The sequence below is a fragment of the Myotis nattereri genome (genome assembly GCF_964212035.1).
Source record: "Myotis nattereri genome assembly, chromosome: 3".
In the NCBI taxonomy this organism is placed as follows: Eukaryota; Metazoa; Chordata; class Mammalia; order Chiroptera; family Vespertilionidae; genus Myotis; species Myotis nattereri.
The window spans coordinates 196,813,175-196,834,500 of record NC_138077.1 but is presented as its reverse complement, the minus strand read 5'-3'; the positions used below and the strand labels follow the sequence as shown (position 1 = coordinate 196,834,500).

At 54.9% G+C, this 21,326-nt stretch overlaps 1 protein-coding gene across 1 annotated transcript; it reads left to right on the top strand.

Annotated features, from left to right (window-relative positions):
- The first annotated feature begins 1,274 nt into the window (after window positions 1–1,274).
- Window positions 1,275–20,798, top strand: SERINC2 (serine incorporator 2). Its single transcript, XM_081086347.1, has 10 exons — window positions 1,275–1,402; window positions 10,216–10,377; window positions 11,279–11,469; window positions 11,902–11,981; window positions 12,450–12,587; window positions 13,547–13,716; window positions 15,353–15,443; window positions 15,763–15,904; window positions 18,495–18,701; window positions 19,609–20,798. Exons 1-10 carry the CDS (start codon window positions 1,364–1,366, stop codon window positions 19,742–19,744), a joined length of 1,356 nt encoding a protein of 451 aa, XP_080942473.1. The 5' UTR covers window positions 1,275–1,363; the 3' UTR covers window positions 19,745–20,798.
- Window positions 20,799–21,326: the final 528 nt, after the last annotated feature.

Here is a 21,326-nt window from a genome sequence, read left to right as displayed (position 1 = left end):
ATCTACTTCCAGGGTTATCGTGGGGCTCGAATGGCACCATGTAGGCGAAAGAGCTTCCAGCTTTGTGGTAACTCGCGTTATTTGTGAGGACAACAGGGAGGCTCACGTTGTAGAAACACAGGGAAGTGGGACCATTCATTCCTCACAGGACCAGGCAGGGGTTTGGGGGGAGGGGATGGCTCTCCTCACAGAGAGGATATGGGGTGTGAACAAGGCGTCAAAGGGCAGAAACTGGGGTGAGGAGGAAGAGAACTCCGCAGAGAAGGACACGGCACGGGCACCAGCATGGAGGAGGGAGAGTGAAGGGAATACTTGTGGGGCCGGGGCCCGTGAATCACCCAGGGATGCAGTCAGCCGGCATCTTTAGCCCCGGGGCCATCTGTGCGGCTCTCGATTTCCTTTCCTAACATGATCCGTCTAGGGTTGAGTGAGGAGAGGGCTGGAGGGTGAACCTGGAGTAATTACAGAGCCCGTTTCTGCGTCCCTTCCACCTACCCCTTTGGGACTGGACAGTCTGCCAGGAATGTGACCCCCGACCCCCCCCCCCCCCACACACACCCTCTCTGACCTCCTTAGCTGGGGGCCAGGATTTGGGCATCTTTCGGAGGGAGGGGCCGCTGAACAGGGTGGCTCTAGAGGCCTGTTGGCGTGTGGCGGCCAGGGCTCAGTAGAGATTGAGGGACAGGTGGCTAGAGGGAAGGCAGCTGACAGGGTGCAAGGCCAGGGTCTTAGATGAGACAGGGAGCGCACATCTGTCAAGCATCTAGCATGGGTTGTAACAGCCCCGTGAGGTAGGCGTCCTAACTTCTCAGATGGAAAAAGTGAGACTCGGAGAGGTGACGTGACTTGTCTGTTTCTCTATCCGATCACTCATCCTTCCACACCTATGTACTGGGCTGGGAGGCTCTGTGCCAAGCGCGGAGGAATCAGGGGTGACCACCTCTTGGCCCCTGACCCCTGCAGGGGGCCAGTGCTGTGAGGTCACACTGTGGCCTCGGTCGGATTCGAACCCAGGTCTCAGTATTTCCAAACCCTCACTTGGGACCAGGACACGAGCTCCCGCCTGAGCCCGGTCCGGTTGCCAGGCTCGCGCAGCCGCGGGAGGCACCGCTCCACCCACTTTCCCTCCCGGGTTCCGCCGGGCGCACCTGCCGAGGTGAGTCCCGGGAGGCCGGAGCGCACCGGCACCGGAAAACCGTGAGCAGCTTTGCCAGGTGGGGCGGGGCGGGGCCGGGGCGGGACCATCGGGCGCGGGGCGGGGCCAGACCGGGGCACCCGGAGCCGGAGCGGATCCCGCGGCCCGCGCCCCTCCGCGCCCCTCCGCGCCCCGCGCCCCCGACCCGCCGCCGCCGCCGCCGCCGCCATGGGCGCCTGCCTGGGCGCCTGCTCCCTGCTCAGCTGCGTGAGTCCCACCCCAGCGCCCGGCGCGCGCCGCCTGCCCGCTCCTGTCCGGTTTTCTCCCTCCGAACAGTTTCTTCATGTGCTTCCTCCAAACTTGTCTCTCTGGGTCCGCACCCCGCCTCCGCGCCCCGGGCCCCGGTCACTCGGTTTCCCTCCCCCGACTCCCGCCCCAGCCCTGGCCCCGGGCGACCGAGACAGCTGCAGTCCGGGCCTCGGGTTACCGCGGGGGAGGGGTGGGGCGCGCCGGGGCGGGGGAGGGAGTGCTCTCCGCCGGCCCCTCCCGGGAGCCGGGGAGACTGAGGCTCGGGCTGGGGTGGGGCTGGGTGTTGCGGCCCCGCCGCGCCCGGCTTTGGAGACGTCCTCCAGGCGCGCGTTTCGTGGTGTGTCTCCCGGACGCCCCGACTCTTTGTGAGGCCTGCCCGGCCCCCGGCCTTCTCTGCCCTGGGTCCTCTGTCCCTTTGCCATCTCTCCCTCCCTCAGTCTGTCCGCTCCCGCCCGTCGGCCTCCGTTTGTTCATTAGTATTTATCTGCTGTCTGTCTCGGTCCGTTCGTTTGTCCGACTGTCTTTGTCCGTCTGTGGCTTCTCCATCTGTCATTGTCTACAGTTCAGGGTCTGTCCGTCTGTCCGCCCGTCCAATGAGTCCTTGTCTCCGCACATTCAGTCTGGCTCAGGCTAACTCCTGGCACTTCTCCAAGGAGCCCCAGACCCGCCCCTCTGGGCCCCCGGGCAGAGTGGGGAGTGGGCAGGAAGCCCCTGTCTGCCTTTCTGAAACACTGGGAGAGGTCTGTTCGGGTTGCCTCCCCCGGCCCAACTCTGGGCTAGAAGACCCAAGAACTGAGGGAGGGGAGGGTGTGTGTGTGGGGTGGGATGGGGTGCGGGGGAAGGAGTACCCGGTCGCCTGGGCTCAGGGCCTGGGAGCCAGCCCGCCTCAGTTTTGGGGCTGCAGCCAGCATAGGGGAGGAGCTTCAGCCAGACCCCAGCCGAGAGGCCCCTTTTCCTTTTCCTAGCTCCCTCCTCTTTTCCTTTTCTCCTCATTAAATCCGAGGTTCATTCAGGCATGCCCCTCCCCCTCTGCCCCACACAAAGAGGAGCAGAGAGGAATGGGGGGGGGGGCGGTGAGGGGTCTGGTGGCTGCTGAATCCCAGGACTTGCCTTCCTTTGTCCCAGATGTGTGTGTGTGTGCGCGCGCATGTGTGTGCATGTGTGTGCGTGCATGTGTGTGCGTTAGGATGGGGGTGGAGGGGCAGGAGCTGGAGGATCTAGAGATTTACTTTATGGCCATTTTTTTGAGAATGATAGCTGCCCCATGGGTCCCTGGACAGTCTCTTGTCCTCTCTGGGCCTCCATTTCCCCATCTGTGAAGTGCGTGCCTGTGCACACACAGGAGGAGGAATCTAGAGCTGGTCCCTGAAATCCCTCCCCGTCTTAAGAAATCAAGGTTTGGGCTGGGTCTCTGGCCAGGAAGAGTTTGCTTCCTGATGGGGGAGGGAGCGTTTCCTAGGAGTTGAGCAGGTTTCCATCTGGCTGGGGGTAGGGATGTTGAGGGGAGACTTGCCAATCTCCTGTGCCTTTCTCTCCTAAGGCTGTTGGAAAGATTGAAAGCGCCCCACCCAATCCTGGCGTTTAGTGCGTGCTCAAAATGGGAGCTCTGGTTACTATCATCTTGGAAAGGTGGGTGGAGATTTCCTCTGGAGCTGAGTGCTGGTCCTGACTCATGGAATTCTACTGCGCTGAGACCGGAGGGCACCTGACAGGCTCCTCCAGAGGAAAATGGAGCACAGAGTGGGTAGCTGGCTTGCCTCAGGTTGCACAGTGAAAGGATGGGGAACTGCAGGGAGGATTAAAGTCTGTTTTGTGATCCAGACTTCTTCTCGTGTCCTAGCTGCCTGAGGGACAGGGCTGCCCAGGTAGACTAGAGAGTGCCACTTACTGGGCATCAGATATCTGCAAGGAACCGCCTTTCAGTGGCCTCCCTTGGTGGTTCTGACCTCTGACATTTACTGCACACCTACTGCGTGCCAGGCACTGTGCTGAACTGCTCACTCATGCCATTTCATTGGTTTCCCCTCAGTTATTCTGTTTGACAAATAAGGATACCAACAGCAGCTACCATTTACCACATCCTACCCTAGGCCCAGCACTCACTGCCCAAAGCTGTCCGGTGGTAGCACAGGCCCAGCACTATAGTGAGCACTTGATATTCTCTTTCTTTCTTTCTTTCTTTCTTTCTTTCTTTCTTTCTTTCTTTCTTTCTTTGTGTTTTATTGATTTTAGAGAGAGGGAAGAAGGAGAGGAGAGAGAGAGAGAGAGAGAGAGAGAGAGAGAGAGAGAGAGAGAGGAGAGAGAGAGAGAGAGAGAAACATCAGTGTGAGAGAGAAACACCGATAGGTTGCCTCCACTACCTGCCCTGACATGGGATCAAATCTGCAACCTAGCTAAGCGCCCTGACTGGGAATGGAGCTGATAACTTTTTGGTGCATGAGATGACACCCAACCAACTGGGCCACACCAGCCAGGGCTGATACATGTCCTTTCATGTAGTACTCACAATGATCCCAGTGAGGCAGTTCATATCATTCCCATTTCACAGAGGAGGAAACTGGATCAGAGAGGGAAGATGAATCCAGAGAACGGACACCGAGGAAGAGTCAGATTCTAGAATTCTCATTGTGTGCTTTAGCCAATATTTATTCCTTCTGACAATACCACTCATTGATTGACATCATTAGGGTTGTATTTGTTAGATATCCATTTTAATATCTATCCTGATTCTTAAGGTAAATTACCAGCTCGTTGAAGACAAAAAGCATTAAAATAGTAAAGTTTACGCTGCGTCTGTTCTGCCCACGGTATTACATTGTGCAGTGGTTACTACTGGAACCAGTAACAACCTGTTTCCATGGAGATTTGCCCAACAGCAGTGAAGTTCCCGCATCCTTAGCGGGACGGGTTGGTGGGGAAGACTTCTCTGCCCTTCCATTGTGAAGTGTGTTTGCAGCTGCTGCTCATGGTTCTCCCTCGGCTGGAGCTGAGTCCTGGCCTGCAGGAAGTGAGAGGGGCCCACAGAGGGTGGGAACCGCCAGGCAAGCCAGCGCACGATAGATGGGTGGTGAGCAAATATGTGTTTAGGGAGCGCCTTCTATGTGCGAGGGCGTGGGAAAGGCCTTTGGGTCAGACTGGTTGGATTGAGATCCTGGCTTGGCCTCTTCTCAGCTGCTGGACCGTGGGCAGTCACTTCCTCTCTCTCCTTGTCTGTAAAGTGGGAGAACAGTGGAACCTGCCTCTCACACTTTGTATTAAATGGGACTAAGGTAAACAGGCCGACACCTTTAGCATGAAGCTGGCTTGTAATGGCCACTCTGTAAACACCCCAGGATGGTAACTTGCTTTAGGCCACATGCAAGGAAGTGGTGAGGCGGGTCGAACCCAGGGCTGTCTGACCATAGGGCCTGGGCTCTGAGCCACTTTCCTATCCTGCCCAGGAGCCCATTTTATGAATGAAGAAACTGAGTCCCATGGAGAGGAAAAGAGACTTGTCTAAGGTCATTCTGCAAGCTGGTGGCAGAGCCCTCTGTTCTCAGCACTGCACGGGGGAGTAATTGTGCTTGAGTAGTTTGGGGCTGACCTCTCCTCCCTGTGTTCTGTCTAGTTCTAGGCTGGCTCATTCACATCTCCTTGCTGGGACCATTTTTTAATCTAATTATGGTAAAATAGATAATGTAAGTTTTACTATTTAATACTGTTTTAGTCTTCAAGGAGTTTGTCATTTATTTTAAAAAACATGATACGTATTAAAATGGGCATTTGCTAAATACAAGCCTAATGGTATCAGTGAGTGGTATTGTCAGGAGTAAATATTATTGGCTAACGCACACAGTGGGAATTCTAGAGTCCGACTTTTCCTTGGTCTCTGCATTCTCTGCATTATTGAGAACCACCCCTGACTCTCTCCCTCTGTTCCCAAAGACACTGCATTCCACTCTCTTGATCTGTCTTCCACTCTGTGGCCAAGTGACAGCTCTAAAGTGCAAATCTGGCCCTAGCCAGTTTGGCTCAGTGGATATCGTGTTGGCCCGTGGACCAAGGGGTCCCGGGTTCAATTCTGATCAATGGCAAGGACACGTATCTGGATTGCAGGCTCAATCCCTGGCCCTGATCGGGGCACAGGCGGGAGGCAACCAATCCATGTGTCTCTCTCTGTTTCTCTCCCTCCCTTCCACTCTCTCTAAAAATCAAAGGAAAAATATCCTCAGGTGAGGATTAACCACAACACCAACAAGAACAAACACCAAAACTAAAATGCAAATCAGATGTTGATCTCTTCTTTAGCAATGGTTCCCCTTTGCCTGCAGGATACAACCCAGACTCCTGGGCATGGCCTGCGGGACCCTGGCCATCACCTCTGACACCGTTTTAGCTTCTTTTATTGCCCAGCTACCCTGAAAGCACAGCGTTCCTCTTAGCTTTGCACATGTTGTTTCCTGTGTAGGAATACCCTCTCCTTCCTCACCTAGCTGACTTACTACTGTTCCTTGAAAACTCTGTCCCCTCCTTTTTTTTTTTTTTTTTTTTACTATAGTAAAATATACATAACGTGAAATGTACCATTTTAACCATTTCAAGTATACACTTCAGTGACATTAAGCACCTTTCACATAGTGCAAGCATCACCACCATCCATCTTCAGAACTTTTTCATGTTCCCCCAAACTGAAACCCCTTACCCATTAAACAGTAATTCCTCACTCCCCTACCCCCAGTTCCCGGTCAGTACCATCCTACTTTCTGTCTCTATGCATTTGACTTCTCTGGGTACCTCATATGAGTGGGATCCTATGTGTTTATATGTTTGGGTTGGCTTACTTGACTTAGCATAATGTCCTTAAGGTTCATCCATGTTGAAACATGTATGAGAATTCTATTCCTTTGAAAGGCTGAATAATGTTCCATTGTATGTGTCTACCACATTCAACAGTCGAAGGGTTGCTCCCGCCTTTTGGCTGTTGTGAGTAATGCTGCTATGAACATGGGTGTACAGATATCTGTCCGAGTCCCTGCTCTCAGTTCTCTGAATAATACCCAGAAGTGGGGGGACCAGTTTGTTTTAAACCAAACAGCTTTCAACTGTGGCCCCCGCCCTCTGCTACCTACTCTACCCACCCACTGCCCCAGGAATGGCTCTAAGAATCTATGTCCCTGGCCCTAGCGACAGCCAGGAGAGTGTGAATGCCTTGGTGACAGCCTCTTTCCACCATGCCAAACCACTGACAACTCCAGGGCTGTCTAGCTTGCCTGGGGAGGTAGTGAGCTCCTTGTCAGTGACAGTGTGCAAGCAGCAGGGGATATAGCCAGCTGCCTTACTGGTGATTCTGCACCAGAGGCTGGGTTGGTTGAATGCCAAGCAACCTCCAACTGGAAGACTCTAAGACCAGGGCTTCATATTCTCCACTCAGAGAACCTGCCTGGTGCTAAGGCTGCCTTTGCCTTGAGCGCGCTCGATGGGGGTGGGAGCTGTAATCTTCATGGGGGAAGTTTTATAGTCGCCTGGGCCTCTCACATTGCATCATAACCCTTAGCCCAGGCTGCTCTGCGGCCTAGTGACTTTCATCTTTCCTGTCTCTATAACGTCCATGCAGTAAGTGGGCCACCACTGGCCCCTGGGCATTGAGGTCATTTGCAATCTCTCCAGATTCTAATAACCTCATAAAACCTAAAGCTTTGCGCCTATTTTATCCCCCCCCTTAATTAAACATTTTTATTTTTAAATAATAAAACCAACTTTATTGAGGTGTAATTTAATTATATTTAGTTACATGGACCCATTTAAGTAGCACCTCCCCATCTGCTCCCTTTAGCAGAGATAGCCAGCCCTCTTAGGGAGTGCCATGACGCAATGCTGAGCATTTATTTTCAATTTCCCCCTGTTATTTTCCTGGCGTGAACAAGTGCCACAGTGGACTTCCGAGTGTGCGGGGGTGGGCGTCTGCCCTTCCTCCCTCCACTGGTACTTCTGTAGGAAGAGGTTCTTGTAGGAGAGATCCCCACAGGGGGCAGGACTGTCAGAGAGCATGAATGTTTCAAGGTTGCTTCTGAAGCAGCTGGGGGGCAGAATGGGGCGGGGGGGGGGGGGGGGGGTTGCGGCTGGCGTGAATTTTTCTCTCCTGACTTGCTCTCTGGCCACTGCTGGCTCAGGGAATCCTGAGGTTTCAGGTGTCAGTTACACCCGGATTTTGATCTCCAAAAAACAGTGAATTGAAAGGCCAGGCTCCCTGACTGCATTGGGGCGGCTTTTCTTACATCTCAAATGTTTTAGGTTGAAATGGCAACAAGACGGAGCCGGGCCCTGCCCTGGGCACTTGGGCCCCGGTTCCTGAGGTCAGTTGGTGCTGACCTCCCTTGGTTTTCTCTGGCACCGGCGGGATTGTGGTCATCACTGGAGCCTTTTGAAATGATGCCAGGCTGCCGTCATACAATCATACGTTCGTGAGTCCTTGGTGTAGATAAACCTGAGCCGCATCCCAGCTCCTGAGCTCACTTGCTCTGCGACCTTGGTCTGGTTTCCTCTCTGAGGCTCCGTTTCCCCATTTACACATACATTATAGTGTAGGTGGGTTTAATGTGGATACGGTGCTTCCCACAGTGCCTGGGACTGAGGGAGAATTCACTCTTCATCAGCGGAAGCTGGCACTATTATGACTTGAAGCTCAGCACTGCTGTCCACTTACTGTATGACTTCTGTCAAGTTTTTTTTTTTTTAAAATAGTTTATTGATTTCAGAGAGGAAGGGAGAAGGGGGGAGAGAGAGAGAGAGAGAGAGAGAGAAACATCAATGGCAAGAGAGAATCATTAATTGGCTGCCTCCTGCACTCCTCCTACTGGGGATCAAGCCCGCAACCCGGGCATGTGTTCTTGAGCAGAATCGAACCCGAGACCCGGCAGTCCACAGGCCGACACTCTACCCACTGAGCCAAACCAGCGAGGGCATGTTTTTTAACTTCTCTGAGCAGTTTCCTCATGTGTAAACGGGAACTAGTAGCCAGCTTTGTCTGGTGGCCAGAATGCTCTTGTGGTTGGTTTACAAAACATTTTCCTGGCACCTGCTTGCCTCCTGAAACCCAAAAGGCGGCCACGGATAGGAGCCGGGGCTTGAAGTGGGGGCTGTGGGATACAACTCCAAGCTGCGGGCTGAGCGAACTGTTATGCTTTGGACACGAGGGAGAATTCACTCTGCAAGCATTTCCTTTAGCATTCCTGCCCTTGGCTTTGCAGGTGGGAGTTGGGTGAGAAGGAGCAGCTCAAGTCTGGGGGAGTGGGGGAGGGCAGCCGGGGAGGCAGGGCACTTCAAGCAGGGCGTGCCTTACGCCCAGGACCAGCCCAGAGATCGGGGTGCCGGGTCGCAGCAGAGGAGCAAGGTCCCCTTTTAGCCTGTTCTCCACAAAACCGATCTTTCAGCATAAGGCTGTTCCAGTCCCTCCTGGCTTCAGACTCCTGAGTGGGTGCCCACTGCTGCCCAGCCCTGCCATCCTCATCGACCTCACCACTCACCGCTCGCTGCCTGTCACGCAGCTTTGGGCACAAGGTCCTTCTTTTCGTTCCTCCGTTGCCCAGCTCCTGCCTGCCCCAGAGCCACCCCGGGCTCTGTTCTGGGGAGCAGGCTTCTTCTCCGTGGTCAGGAGACATTGTCACTTCTTCAGGGAAGTGACGCGCCACCCCCAACTAAATTAGGCCCCCATCTGTCACTGAGGGCGGCACGCACGTTTTCTTCTTAGCACTCACGGGGTAATGATCTGTTGAGTGTCTTTCCTGCCCTTGGGAACTCCACGAAGGCGGGGCCCTGCCTTTCTGGACTCTCAAGTGCCTGGCTGAGGAGCTGGGGCTGTTGGGAAGACAAACTTCCGCAGAGGCTCGGCAGGTAGGCCCGGCTCCCCGAGGGCTGAGGCTCTTTGGGGCACCGCCTGTGGCTGGCGTGGCATCACCAGCCCCTGAACGGTTTCTGTCAGCCCCAGAGTAGGAACTCCCGGCTACTCACAGGTCTTCATTCCATTCATTCAGCAGGTGTTTACCATGTGCTTGCTGCTTCCTGAGGTCTTCATATGTGCCTGGTGCTACCCCAGAACCACTGCTTTCTTTCACCAGATGGTCACTGAGCTCCTACTATGTGCCAGGCACCGTTCGCTTCCTGGGAAAACCACAGCGAGCAAAAAAGACAGAAATTCCTGCCGTGGGGGAGCGTGCATGCTAGACCTGGGAGGCAGACAAACATAAGTAAACTCTGAACCTTCACAGATGATAGTAAGTCCTATGGAGGAAAGTGAAACAAGGAAAGGAAACTTCTATCTCATTCTGACAACTGCCCTGTGAGAAGTAGGTGCCCTTCTGATTCCGGTTTTGTAGAAGAGGACACTGCAGTTCAGAGAGGTTGAATGAGTTGTATAAGGTCACAGAGCTAATCAGTGATGGAGCTAGACGTCTGGATTTTTAAGCATTTATTTTTTTACTACTCTGCCTCCCCCCAAGTAAGACCCAGTGTGGCACAACTCTCTCTCTCCGAAGCCACGGTAGCACCTGAGGTTTGAATCCGGGTTCTTTTCCTTGCTGGCGGTGTGACCCTGTGTGACCCGGCCTCTTCCAAGCGTGGTTTCCTCAGCCTCCCCCTCAGGCTTGGAAGTTACATGGGATCACACTGGCCCGGGGTTGTACAGGCGGGCTCGGTGCAGATCTGGAGGCATCGAAGGGGCAGTGGTGGGTGCTGCGTGCTCAGGCATGGCGGGGAGGGGAGGCAGAGATAAGGGTGCTGTCCTGTCCTCCCTGCAGGCCTCCTGCCTCTGTGGCTCTGCCCCCTGCATCCTGTGTGGCTGCTGCCCCTCCAGCCGCAACTCCACCATCAGCCGCCTCATCTTCACGTTCTTCCTCTTCCTGGGGGTGCTGGTGTCCCTCATCATGCTGAGCCCTGGCGTGGAGAGCCAGCTCCACAAGGTGAGCAGCCCGGGCAGGGGGAGGGTCTGGGTGTGCCCAGGGAGCAGCCTGGGGGGCCTGCTGCTCAGGGACCAGGCTTGGGGTCCCAGCTGACCAAGAAGAGGTGGGCAGGTGTGTCCCGGGCGGTTGTTCAGTGGGAAGGAGGGTTTGAGCCTCACCTGGGGATAATTGGTTCTCATAAGCCACGGTCTCCTGGGAAAATCATATTAATCATGATTGCCCCTAAGACTCTGGCCCCAGCAAGCTCTCCCCTCTTTAATGTGCAAGCCCAGTGTGGGGGTCCCAACTCACCCCTTCATCCAAGTGTTTCGTGGCCCGGCATGCACCCAGTGGGACACTTAGGCCAGTGGTGTGACACTTTAGTGGGTACACAGGCATGAATCCCGGGGGAGCGGGAAATGCAGCCTCGGAGCCACCTCAGAGACGCCAGTCCTGCAGGAGACGGCCTCAGAGTCTCGGTTTCCAGAAGAACCTCAGGGAATCTGGTGTAGGTGGTGGGTGGAGGGCATCTTGGGAAATCCTGCCTTAGACAGCGCCGTGCGTTCTGAGGCTGTGGGCAGGATGACAGGGAAATGAACAGAGTAACCAGACCGTCTGTGTGTGTGGGTGGTATGCCTAGGACTTCAGCCCCAGGCGTGGGTAGCTATGGGGATGGAGTGGCAGGCTCAGCTCCTGTCCCGGCCCCACCCCTGCTGGGAGGGCCTCCTCCTGGCACTGCTCCTGCTGGGAGGGCCTCCTCTTCCTCCTGGCCCCACCCCTGCTGGGAGGGCCTCCTCCTGGTCCCGCCCCTGCTGGGAGGGCCTCCTCCTGGCCCCGCCCCTGCTGGGAGGGCCTCCTCAGGGCAGGCCTTGGCAGAATCAGGCCCAGGGAGGATGTCAAGCGGCAGTGTCTGTCCCCACAGCTGCCATGGGTGTGTGATGAGGGGCCCGGGACCACCGTCATCCTGCAGAGCCATATCGATTGTGGCTCCCTGCTCGGCCACCGTGCCGTCTACCGCATGTGCTTCGCTACAGCAGCCTTTTTCTTCCTCTTCACCTTGCTCATGATCTACGTGTGCAGCAGCCAGGACCCCCGGGCTGCCTTCCAGAACGGGTGAGTGCTGGGGGGCCCCCTGCACCCCGCCTGGTCCCTCCCACAGTGGCGCCCCCTCCCCTGCCTGTCTCCAGATATCTCTAGACCCTACAGTACAGCACAGAAGGCAGCTCATTTAGTGTGTTCCGTTTCTCAGATGAGGAAATTAAGCTCAGAAAGCGCAGCAACATGCTAAGGCCACACAGCATTTAGTGACGCAGATGGGGCCAGAACTGGGGTGACGGACCACCCTTACCCCTACTTGGCCCTTCCCTCTGCCCCTTGGGGCTTTTTCTAGGGCCAGGACAGATTTCCTGTGCCCATCAGACCATGAGAAAGCCCCTCTTCACCTCTCCCAGTACCTGTTTTTTTGGGGGGGTGAGTTTCTGGGGGTCAGCCCTGTTCCTCTAACCCTGCTCCACTGTCATGTCTGTCCTAATCCCCACCCCATAGGTTTTGGTTCTTTAAGTTCCTGATCTTTGTGGGCATCACTGTGGGTGCCTTCTACATCCCCGATGGCTCCTTCTCCGACAGTAAGCATCTTGGTGGGGAGGGTTGGAGGCCACCAGGAGGGGCATGGGGTCCCCAGTGGGAGGAGCGCTGGTGGGGCTGCTCTGTGTCCTGGCACACAGACCACAGGCTGCTGACTGGGGCCTCGGCTCCTAGTCAGGAGACAGCGCTCTGGTCCGTGGTCATATGGCCTTTGGGCAACTTTGGGGAGAGGGGGACGGAGGTACCTGCCCCACGCTGACCCGTGCCCTGCCACACTGTCTCGGTGCATGGCCGGGGGCTCTCTGAGAGCAGGGCCTTTGCTTTTTCTCAGTGTGCCAGTGCAGGGCTTGGCACAAATGATTGTTGAATGGATAAATGTGTGTGAGAGGGAGCCCACGGGACTGTGCCTGCCCCAGGAATCCCAGGGAGCCGGGTGGGTCAGAGGCCCTGGCACCCAGGCTTCTGCCCAGGGCCAGACTGGCTCGCCTCACTCCCCTCTCCCCATCCAGTCTGGTTCTACTTCGGTGTCGTGGGCTCCTTCCTCTTCATCCTCATCCAGCTGGTGCTGCTCATCGACTTTGCACATTCCTGGAACCAGCAGTGGCTGTGCAAGGCCGAGGAGTGCGACTCCCGCGCCTGGTACGCAGGTCAGTGCCAAGGCCGGCCTCTGGGGGGAATCCAGGGGTCTCTGAAGCTTGATAAGTGCCTGGAGGGCATCTCGAGCAGCCCCTGCCTTGGTGCAGGAATTGGACTGTGCAAGGCAGAGGGTGGGAAGGGTGTGTGTGTGGGCAGCCGATTCCAGGGCAACTTCAGCAGATCAGAGGGGAGAGGAACTGGGGAGGCCTCGGAGGGTCTAGTTCAGCGGTTCCTGAGGAAGGGGCCGTGCACAGCCAGCCCCAACCAAACTTCAAGTGACACTTGGTCTTTGAAACCCAGTGGCAGAAAGGGTCCCAGTTCACTGGGGCGCCGGTTTGGTTTTCAGGCCTCTCTGAACTTGCTGTCTCTCTGGCAGCCAGAGCAGGCGTCAGCAGATCCCACACATACAGTTCACTTAAAAAAAAAAAAAAGTTTTTACTGATTTCAGAAAGGAAGGGAGAGAGCGAGAGAGATAGATCATGAAAGAGAGTAACCGATTGGCTGCCTCCTGCATGCTCCCCACTGGGGACTGAGCCCGCAACCTGGGCATGTGCCCTGACCAGGAATGGAACCATGACCTCTGGTTCATGGGTCGATGCTCAACCACTGAACCACACTGGCTGGACCTAGTTCACTTTTTAAATAATCATTTTGTATTCATTGTACTTATTTATTTTATTATTATTATTTTAAAAAAACCTTTATTGTTGAGAGTATTACAGATGTCCCCTTTATCCCCCTCCCTATTCATTGTCTTTATTTTTATGATTATTTATGGAAAGTGGATCATTTTAGCTCAGGATGGGGCCAAAACTCACCAAGGTGTTGGTGAATGATGGAAGTTTAAGAGGCTTCCTAATGACTATTGTCATTCCTTGGATGACGAAGTGGAGGCTGGCTCAACAAGCCCCCTGGAGGGAGTGGGGGTCCCTCTGCCTCCTGACCCCCTGCTTGCTGCCCTCCTGCCCAGGCCTCTTCTTCTTCACCTTCCTCTTCTACTCGCTGTCTATTGTGGCCGTGGCCCTGCTCTTCGTTTACTACACCGAGCCCGACGCCTGCTACGAGGGCAAGGTCTTCATCAGCCTCAACCTCACCCTCTGTATCTGCATCTCCATCATCTCCGTCCTGCCCAAGGTCCAGGTGAGCTTGCCAGGCTCTGCCTGGCTGGAAACCAGGTCCGCTGGTGTGTGGGATGTCTTGTGGGAACCTTGGCATCCTGGGCAGGGCTGGTGGTCACAGAGCCTTGGGCGAAGAGTGGGGGCTCCCCAGTCAGCCTCCCTGGGTTAGAGTCTTGGCTCTCACATCTACATTTCAGGGGTCTTTGGGAAAGTGCCTTCACCTCTCTGTGCCTCTCTCTTCTCAAATATAAAACGAGGATAATAATACCTACTATTTGGAGGATTGAGATCATATTTGTGAACATGTAGAACAGTGCCTGGCATATAGACAAACATCAGGCACTGGCTAGTGTTATCATTATTGGTGCTGTCATTTTTTAAATGTAAATTGGGAGGACATCCCTGAGCAATGATTCTTAGGTACCTCAAGAAGTAGTGTTAGGAGGTACAGTTCCAGTTTCTAATCCCAGACCGTCTGGGATAATGAATGGGGGTTCCCAAGTAATTGTTTGCTCTTCAGAAAAAAAAGCCTCCTGAGTCCAGTGGTACTTCCCAATTTGGGACCTCAGCCCGCCAGGGGATTCAAAGGTAGCTTAGGCAGTTTTTAGGGGTCTTTAGCAGAATGTTTGGGAACTTTCTGGTCAGAGCCTCCATTTCCCATTGAGAGAACTAAAGCCCAGAGAGGGTGATGCCCCTGTCCCAGGTCACACAGCAATCACTTTCATGCAGCAAACACCTCTTGAGCACTCACTGTGTATCAGGCGCCCGTCTGGATGTTGGGGATACGGCTGCGAGGAAGGGGAGGAAGAATAATTGTAATAGCGAACAGTTAATGCCATCGATCATGTCATTTAGTCCTTGTACCACCACTGTCCCCACTCTACAGATGAAGAAACAGGGGCTTAGAGGAATAAAGAGACTTGCCTGAGCTCACACGGCTATAAGGGGTGAAGCTGGGGTTTGAACCCAGGCAGACTGGCTCCAGAGCCTGTGCTGTTAGTTAGAGTTTAGATGCATATTTTCAGGTGTGTGTGTGGTGAAGGGTGGGAAAGAATAAGCAATAGACCAGGCAAAGTGAGGTCGTTCTGGATGGGTGCTATGAGGGAAGTAAAAGGGTAGCGGGTTCAAAGGTAGGCAGGCCCAGGGTTGCTGTAGGCAGGATTTTCAGGGCCTTGTTGCGGGTCCTGTTTGAGCTGAGACCTGAAAGCTAAAGGGGGGCGGCCCGTGCAGAGATCCGGGAAGGGAGATGTCAGGGAGAGGGCACAGGGAGTGCAAAGGCCCTGAGGCGGGAGAGGGCTCAGCACGTTCTGCAGGCAGCGAGGAGGCCACAGTGGCTGGGGTGTAGTCAGCGGGAAGGAGCATGGGAGGGGGATCGGGTGGCGGTGAAGGTGGGACTGACCAGGGAGGGCTTTGATTCACAGTGTGCCGGGGCGCCATGCTTGAGGGGTTCTCAGCAGGGGAGCAAGGGTGCAATCTGTTAGGAGAAAGAATTAGGACTCCACCTTTGGGTGGGCTAGGTAAGTGGTGGGTGGCTTGGGTGGTGTGGGGTGGACGGCCCTAGGGTGGTGAGGGTTTCTGAGGTTCCCTGGTGGAGGGTGAGTGGGGGCGGGGTGTCCCCAGGTCTGGCAGGGCTCATACTGATGAGCTGCTCTTTCCAGGACGCCCAGCCCAACTCGGGTCTGCTGCAGGCCTCGGTCGTCTCGCTCTACACCATGTTCGTCACCTGGCTGGCTCTGTCCAACGTCCCCGGTGAGCATGGGCCTGGGTTTGAGGAGGCCTGGTTTTGTTCTTAGGCTAGTAGTGGGGGGCTGGGGACCCTTCCAGGTGACAGGGACATCCCAGCCCCAGCCCAGTCTGAGGCTTCGCCTTTCAGGAAAGTGGGCGGACCCCATCTGCTCCTGGAGCTGTTTGTGGTTTTGCCTGCTAAGTGCTCGCTGACGCTGGGACTTGGACGATGGGTTCCGTGTCTGTCTGTCCATTTGGGTTGGCTCTCTGCCCATCCTCAGGGCTAACTGGCTCCTCAGACCTGGCCTGCATGGGCTGAGGGTGACCGTGCTCCTATCCCCAGACCAGAAATGCAACCCCCACCTGCTGACATACTTGGACAATGAGACGATCCTGGCGGGCCCTGAGGGCTATGTGACCCAGTGGTGGGACGCACCGAGCATCGTGGGTCTCATCGTCTTCATCCTGTGCACCTTGTTCATCAGGTATGGCAGGGGTCTGGGTTCTGGGGAGGGATCATGATGGGGGGGCGGGCCCAGAGCTGGAAGAGAGGAGAGGATGTGGGAGCCGAGACACCAGGCTGGAGGCAGCATGTCCAGCCCTTGCACTGTGCTGGCGGGCACAGTGTGACTGGCGGCCGAGGCGGGGCTGAACCCTGCCTCCTGGCCCCAGGCCCTTTCCTGCACACTGGGCTGCTGTGTGCCAGCTCAGTTGGTTGCAGGCAACTGTGGGGTCAGGGAAAGAGCCTGGACTGGAGCCAGTGGGTCCAGGCTCTGTCACTCACCTGCTGTGGCCGTGGGGTAAGTGGCTTTCCCTTTCTGAGCTGCCGGCTCCTCCTCAGTAAAAGGATATGATAACCTCTAATGCCCAGGGTGGCTGGGACCCCACAGTCTGACAGAGGGAGCAGCTCCTACTTCAGATCACATGACACCTTTTCTTAAAGGGGCATCTTAGCCAGTGCTTATCGGTGTGAACTCTGGAGCCAGGACGGCCTGCGTTGGAGCCGGGCACGGGCGCTAATTAGCAGTGAGATTTTGGAAGAGTCACTTAACCTTTCTGGGCCTCGGTTTCCTTATCTGGAAAACAGAAATAGAAATAGCACCTTCCTCAGTAGATTGTTGTAGGGCTATAGGTGAGTTAATGTGTATCGGGCACTTGGAAAAGAACTTGGCAAGTCATAGGCACCAAATACATGTTTGCTATTATTACAAATAACTTTGAACATTTGCACAGCTGGGTGGCTGTTTTGTACGTGTCACTAGATGGCGAGCTCAAGTATAACTGTGTTTACACGGAATCTGGCAGGCTCAGTGTTGGCTCTGGGGCCCAGCGTTTCTCCAGGCGCCACTTCCTTTGCCTGCCCTTTCCTCCCTGGAGGCCGCCTCTGGCCACACCTCCGCCAGGCCCCGGGTAGTACTTTCTGAGGCTGCTTCACGATGCCCTCTTTCAGACATTTTCTCCAAGTCAAGTTTGGGCAGTTTACAAACATCTCTCGTCGTTGTCACCTCATTTGATTCCTTTTCTCATCTGGAAAGGCCCCTGTCAGGTCCATGTTAGAGGGAACAGACTCAGTGTTGGGCAGCCGCTTGTCTGAGGCTATGCACACAGTGGCGGTGGGGCTTGAGCACACGCCCGCCCCAGCCCATCCGGCACCTGGCTTCTCACATGCACACCTCCCTGGCCTGAGGTCACTGGGCAGCACCTCTGAGAACCATGGGAGCTGTGTTCTTAGCTCTTAAAACACAGGACGTGCCTGGCCAGCGTGGCTCAGCTGTTGAGCTGCGACCTATGAACCAGGAGGTCAGGGTTTGATTCCCAGTCAAGGCACATGCCCAGGTTGTGGGCTCAACGCCCAGTAAAGAGGCATGCGGGAGGCAGCCGATCAGTGATTCTCTCATCATTGATGTTTCTATTTCTCCTTTCCTCTCTGAAATCAATAAAGATTATATATATATATATATTTATTTATTTTAAAGCATTAATTAAAAAGAAAACACACACAGGAAGCAAAGAAGCATAAGCAGCCAGGAAGCAGGGACCATGATGGCTTTCACCCCAGCTAGACGCCCCCCGACCATGTGTGCCTATATGTGCAGTTTGTGTGGGGCAGGGGGCAGCCCCAGCTCAGCAAGGGGTGACCTCAGTTTGAGGTGTGGCTGGAATCCAGGTCCTTTCGCTTTTTTTCCAAAATACCACTGGATTTTCAAAATTGCCTATGAGTCTCAGACTAGTACTGTTAAAAACATCAAGACCTCATTATAGAAAAGCAATGACCAAAATATCATTACTATTATTATTTTAAAAATTATAAGCATGAAGAAAGGGGAGGTAATTGGTAAAGCCACTTACCTAAAACTAATAGAAGGAAAACAAACTTAATAGCAAGTGGGCATGGTTAATTATTAACATTATTAATAAATGTAGAGCCTGGTATGATGCTTTGCAGCATTAAGTACTCAATACATGTTAAGGGAAATGGCAACTGAACCACCAGAATAACAGAGGCAGTTTATTTCTTTATATTGTACCAGGCACAGTGCTAGGGACTTTACACCATTATTTCATTCAATCTTCCCAACAACCCTGTAAGGGAGGTACTGCTGTCCCTGATTTTTAAAAAAATATATTTTATTGATTTTTCACAGAGAGGAAGGGTGAGGAATAGAGAGTTAGAAACATCAATGAGAGAGAAACATCCATCAGCTGCTTCCTGCACACCTCCTACTGGGGATGTGCCTGCAACCAAGGTACATGCCCTTAGCCAGAATCGAACCTGGGACCTTTCAGTCCGCAGGCTGACGCTCTATCTACTGAGCCAAACCAGTTAGGGCTGTCCCTGATTTTATAGACAAGGAATCAAGCTCAGAGAGGGGTGCCTTGCCCAAGTTCATACAGGGGGTGGGAGAAGGGTTGAGAATCAAAGCAGTTTGTTAACTCCTGGTCCCAGGACCTAAGCACCAGATCCCGGGCCGCCCTCAAGGCTCTGGGACCATCATGTCCATTGGTATGACCAGTGCCATGGTGCATGAGGCCCCCTGGCGCTGCCCACCTGCCCACCTCCTCCCTCCCCTGCAGCGTGCGCTCCTCGAACCACCGGCAGGTGAACAGTCTGATGCGGACGGAGGAGTGCCCGCCCATCCTGGAGGGCACGCAGGAGCACCAGGTGGCAGGCCAGGCCTTTGACAATGAGCAGGACGGCGTCGCCTACAGCTACTCCTTCTTCCACTTCTGCCTGGTGCTCGCCTCCCTGCACATCATGATGACGCTCACCAATTGGTACAGGTGCGTGCAGCCTGGCCGGGCATGGACAGAGCCCTCGGAGCCTGGCCACACATCTCCCCTCCTCGGGCCCCTCACTGAGGTGTAGGAAAACCTGCTCAAGACTTGGGCATGGAGGCATCTCTCCAGGACCCTCCACGGAGCCTGCCCCATCCATGACCCAGTTTCCCTGCCAGTGCCTTAGACTGCTCAGCCCCTGGCACCTCCACTGAAAAGTGGAGATCACAGGAGGTGGGCTGGGCCTGTGCAGCGAAGACTGGGCTTACAGATCGGGTGTGGTGATTTGGATTATGGGGTCAGATCTAGGACTCCTGGTTGGAGGGGTAGGATTAGGCTGTAGATGTCAGAATCGAAGCCACAGGGTTAAGAATAGGAGTAATTTAGGAGTCATGAAGTCAAGAGTTGGGATTGGGGCCATATAAAGTCACAAATTTGGTCATTTGATTAAAATTGGGGTTAGGGGGCCAGAAAGACAAGTCAAGGAGCTAAGATAAGAGTAACAATGCCAGGGGCCAGGACTGTGGTCACAGGGCCCAGGGTCAGAATTGAAGTCAGATATCAAAACTGTGGTCATAAAATCAGGGGTCGGGGTCGGGGCGGTTATAGGGTTGAGGGTCAGAGTCAAGGTTAGAGGTCAGGACTGAGGCCTGGAGCTCCAGGAGCCAGGTCACTGTATTCGTCTAGGACTGAGGTCAAGATTGGAACGGAGGTCAGGATCCGGTCTGTGGTCCAAGGTCGAGAGCTGTGTCTGGAGACTTAAGACCAAGTGTCGAAAATACCAGAGACGGGGACTCGAGTTACAGAATAAGAGTCAAAGTTGAAGTCAGGAGTCCCAGCTGGGTCATAAGGTCAGGCCAGGACTGAGGTCATAAGACGGGGCCAGGCTCACGGGCATGATGGTGTGTTCCAGACCCGGTGAGACCCAGAAGATGGTCAGCACCTGGACCGCCGTGTGGGTGAAGATCTGTGCCAGCTGGGCCGGGCTGCTGCTCTACCTGTGGACCCTGGTGGCCCCCCTCCTCCTGCCCAGCCGGGACTTCAGCTGAGACAGCCCCCGCAGCCTGCCCACCCGGTGCCAGGCGGACCCTGCCCCGCTGCCAGCACTTGCCCCTGAGCTGAGTGCCTTACTCTCAGTGCCTCCAGGGATGAGGAGCTCAGGCTCACACCTCTGCTACCCCAGACCATGGGACTTCCTCTCCCTTCCTCCCCGTCCCTGATCACCCAGACTCACCTTCTTGGGGGAAAAAGGGCCCTTTGTTCCCAGGCTCCCAAGGAGAGGGACCTGAGGAGAGACATGCCCAGAGCTGCCCAGAGGGCGGGAGCATGCGCTATGATGGGATGCCCAGCACTGAGGTGTTGGTATTCCTGACCACACCCCCCGGGCGCCCCGTCACCCTCCTCGACTCCGTGCCTTACAGAGTCTCTAAGACTTTGCCCAATAAAGAAGCCAGAGTGTGTGCCTCCCATGTTCTCTGCCCCCTCACCCTCAGTGCAGTGCCCATCCCATCTGGGGTCAGGGTGGGGGCAGGGGATGGAAGGTCAGGGCTGAGGGACCAGACCAAGAAGGGCCAGGCAGAGGGGCCTGGGCTGTGTCGTCGGGGTCACGGGGAGCCTGGGGGTGGGGGCTATAGAGGAAGGAGGGGTTTTGAACACAGAGACTCTCGGGGTCAGGAAACAGGCCTGGAGCAGTGCCCACATGAGGAGGCGTGGTGAGCCAGAATCAGGGTGGAGCAGGGGCCGTGGGAGGTGGCTGAGAGGGCTGTCTTCAGGGCCTTACCAGTGTCTGTCCTGAGGTTCTGCCACCTCTAACTGCCTCCAGGTCATCACCATCTCCCCTTCCTGCCATAGTCTAAACCAGCGGTTGCCAACTGGTGGTCCGTGAGGTCCGAAAGGTTGGTGACCGCTGGTCTAGACACCTGCTCTGGGCCAGGTGCCGTGGGGAATGAGGAAGAGCATGCTTGGGAGTGGCCGGGATCCCGCTGAACCTCCAAGGCCACGGGGGATGCCCCTGACCCCTGTGTGATTCAAGGTCAATTGTACTAATAAGCTCGCTATAGGGATGAAAGCTCCTTGCTCCAGGCTGTGTGCACAGAACCATTCAACAAACATTGGCTCCTGTTATCATTTTTCTCCCACCTCCTGACATTCACACACACACACACACACACACACACACACACACACACACACACCGCAGTTGAAAATCCGTATACATAGATTCCCAGCCGTGGATTAAAAACATACATAGAGAAAGAAAGAAATTTATAAGAGAAAAGAAAGATGGAACCTCTGAGTCCTCAGTCTTCTCTGGCTCCCAGTCTAAATAAGGGCCCCCATTTCCCTAAGTGAACTCTCTATTTCCCCACATAGCCTTTATTACTGTACTAGAGGCCCGGTGCACAAAATTTGTGCAGGGGGGAAGGGGGAGGTGTCCCTCAGCCTGGCCTGCAACCTCTTGAAATCCGGGACCCCTCAGGGGATGTCCGACTGCCGGTTTAGGCCCAATCCTGCTGCAGATTGGGCCTAAACTGGCAGTCAGACATCCCTCTTGCAATACAGGACCGCTGGCCCCTAACCACTCGCCTGCCTGCCTGATTGCCCCTAACTGACTCTGCCTGCCTGCTGATT

Coding starts and splice junctions, on each gene's coding strand:
- SERINC2 (XM_081086347.1), top strand. CDS start 1,364: ATGGGCGCCTGCCTGGGCGCCTGCTCCCTGCTCAGCTGC. Junction 10,378..11,278: donor TGGAGAGCCAGCTCCACAAG/GTGAGCAGCCCG, acceptor CTGTCCCCACAG/CTGCCATGGGTGTGTGATGA. Junction 15,905..18,494: donor CTGTGCACCTTGTTCATCAG/GTATGGCAGGGG, acceptor CCTCCCCTGCAG/CGTGCGCTCCTCGAACCACC.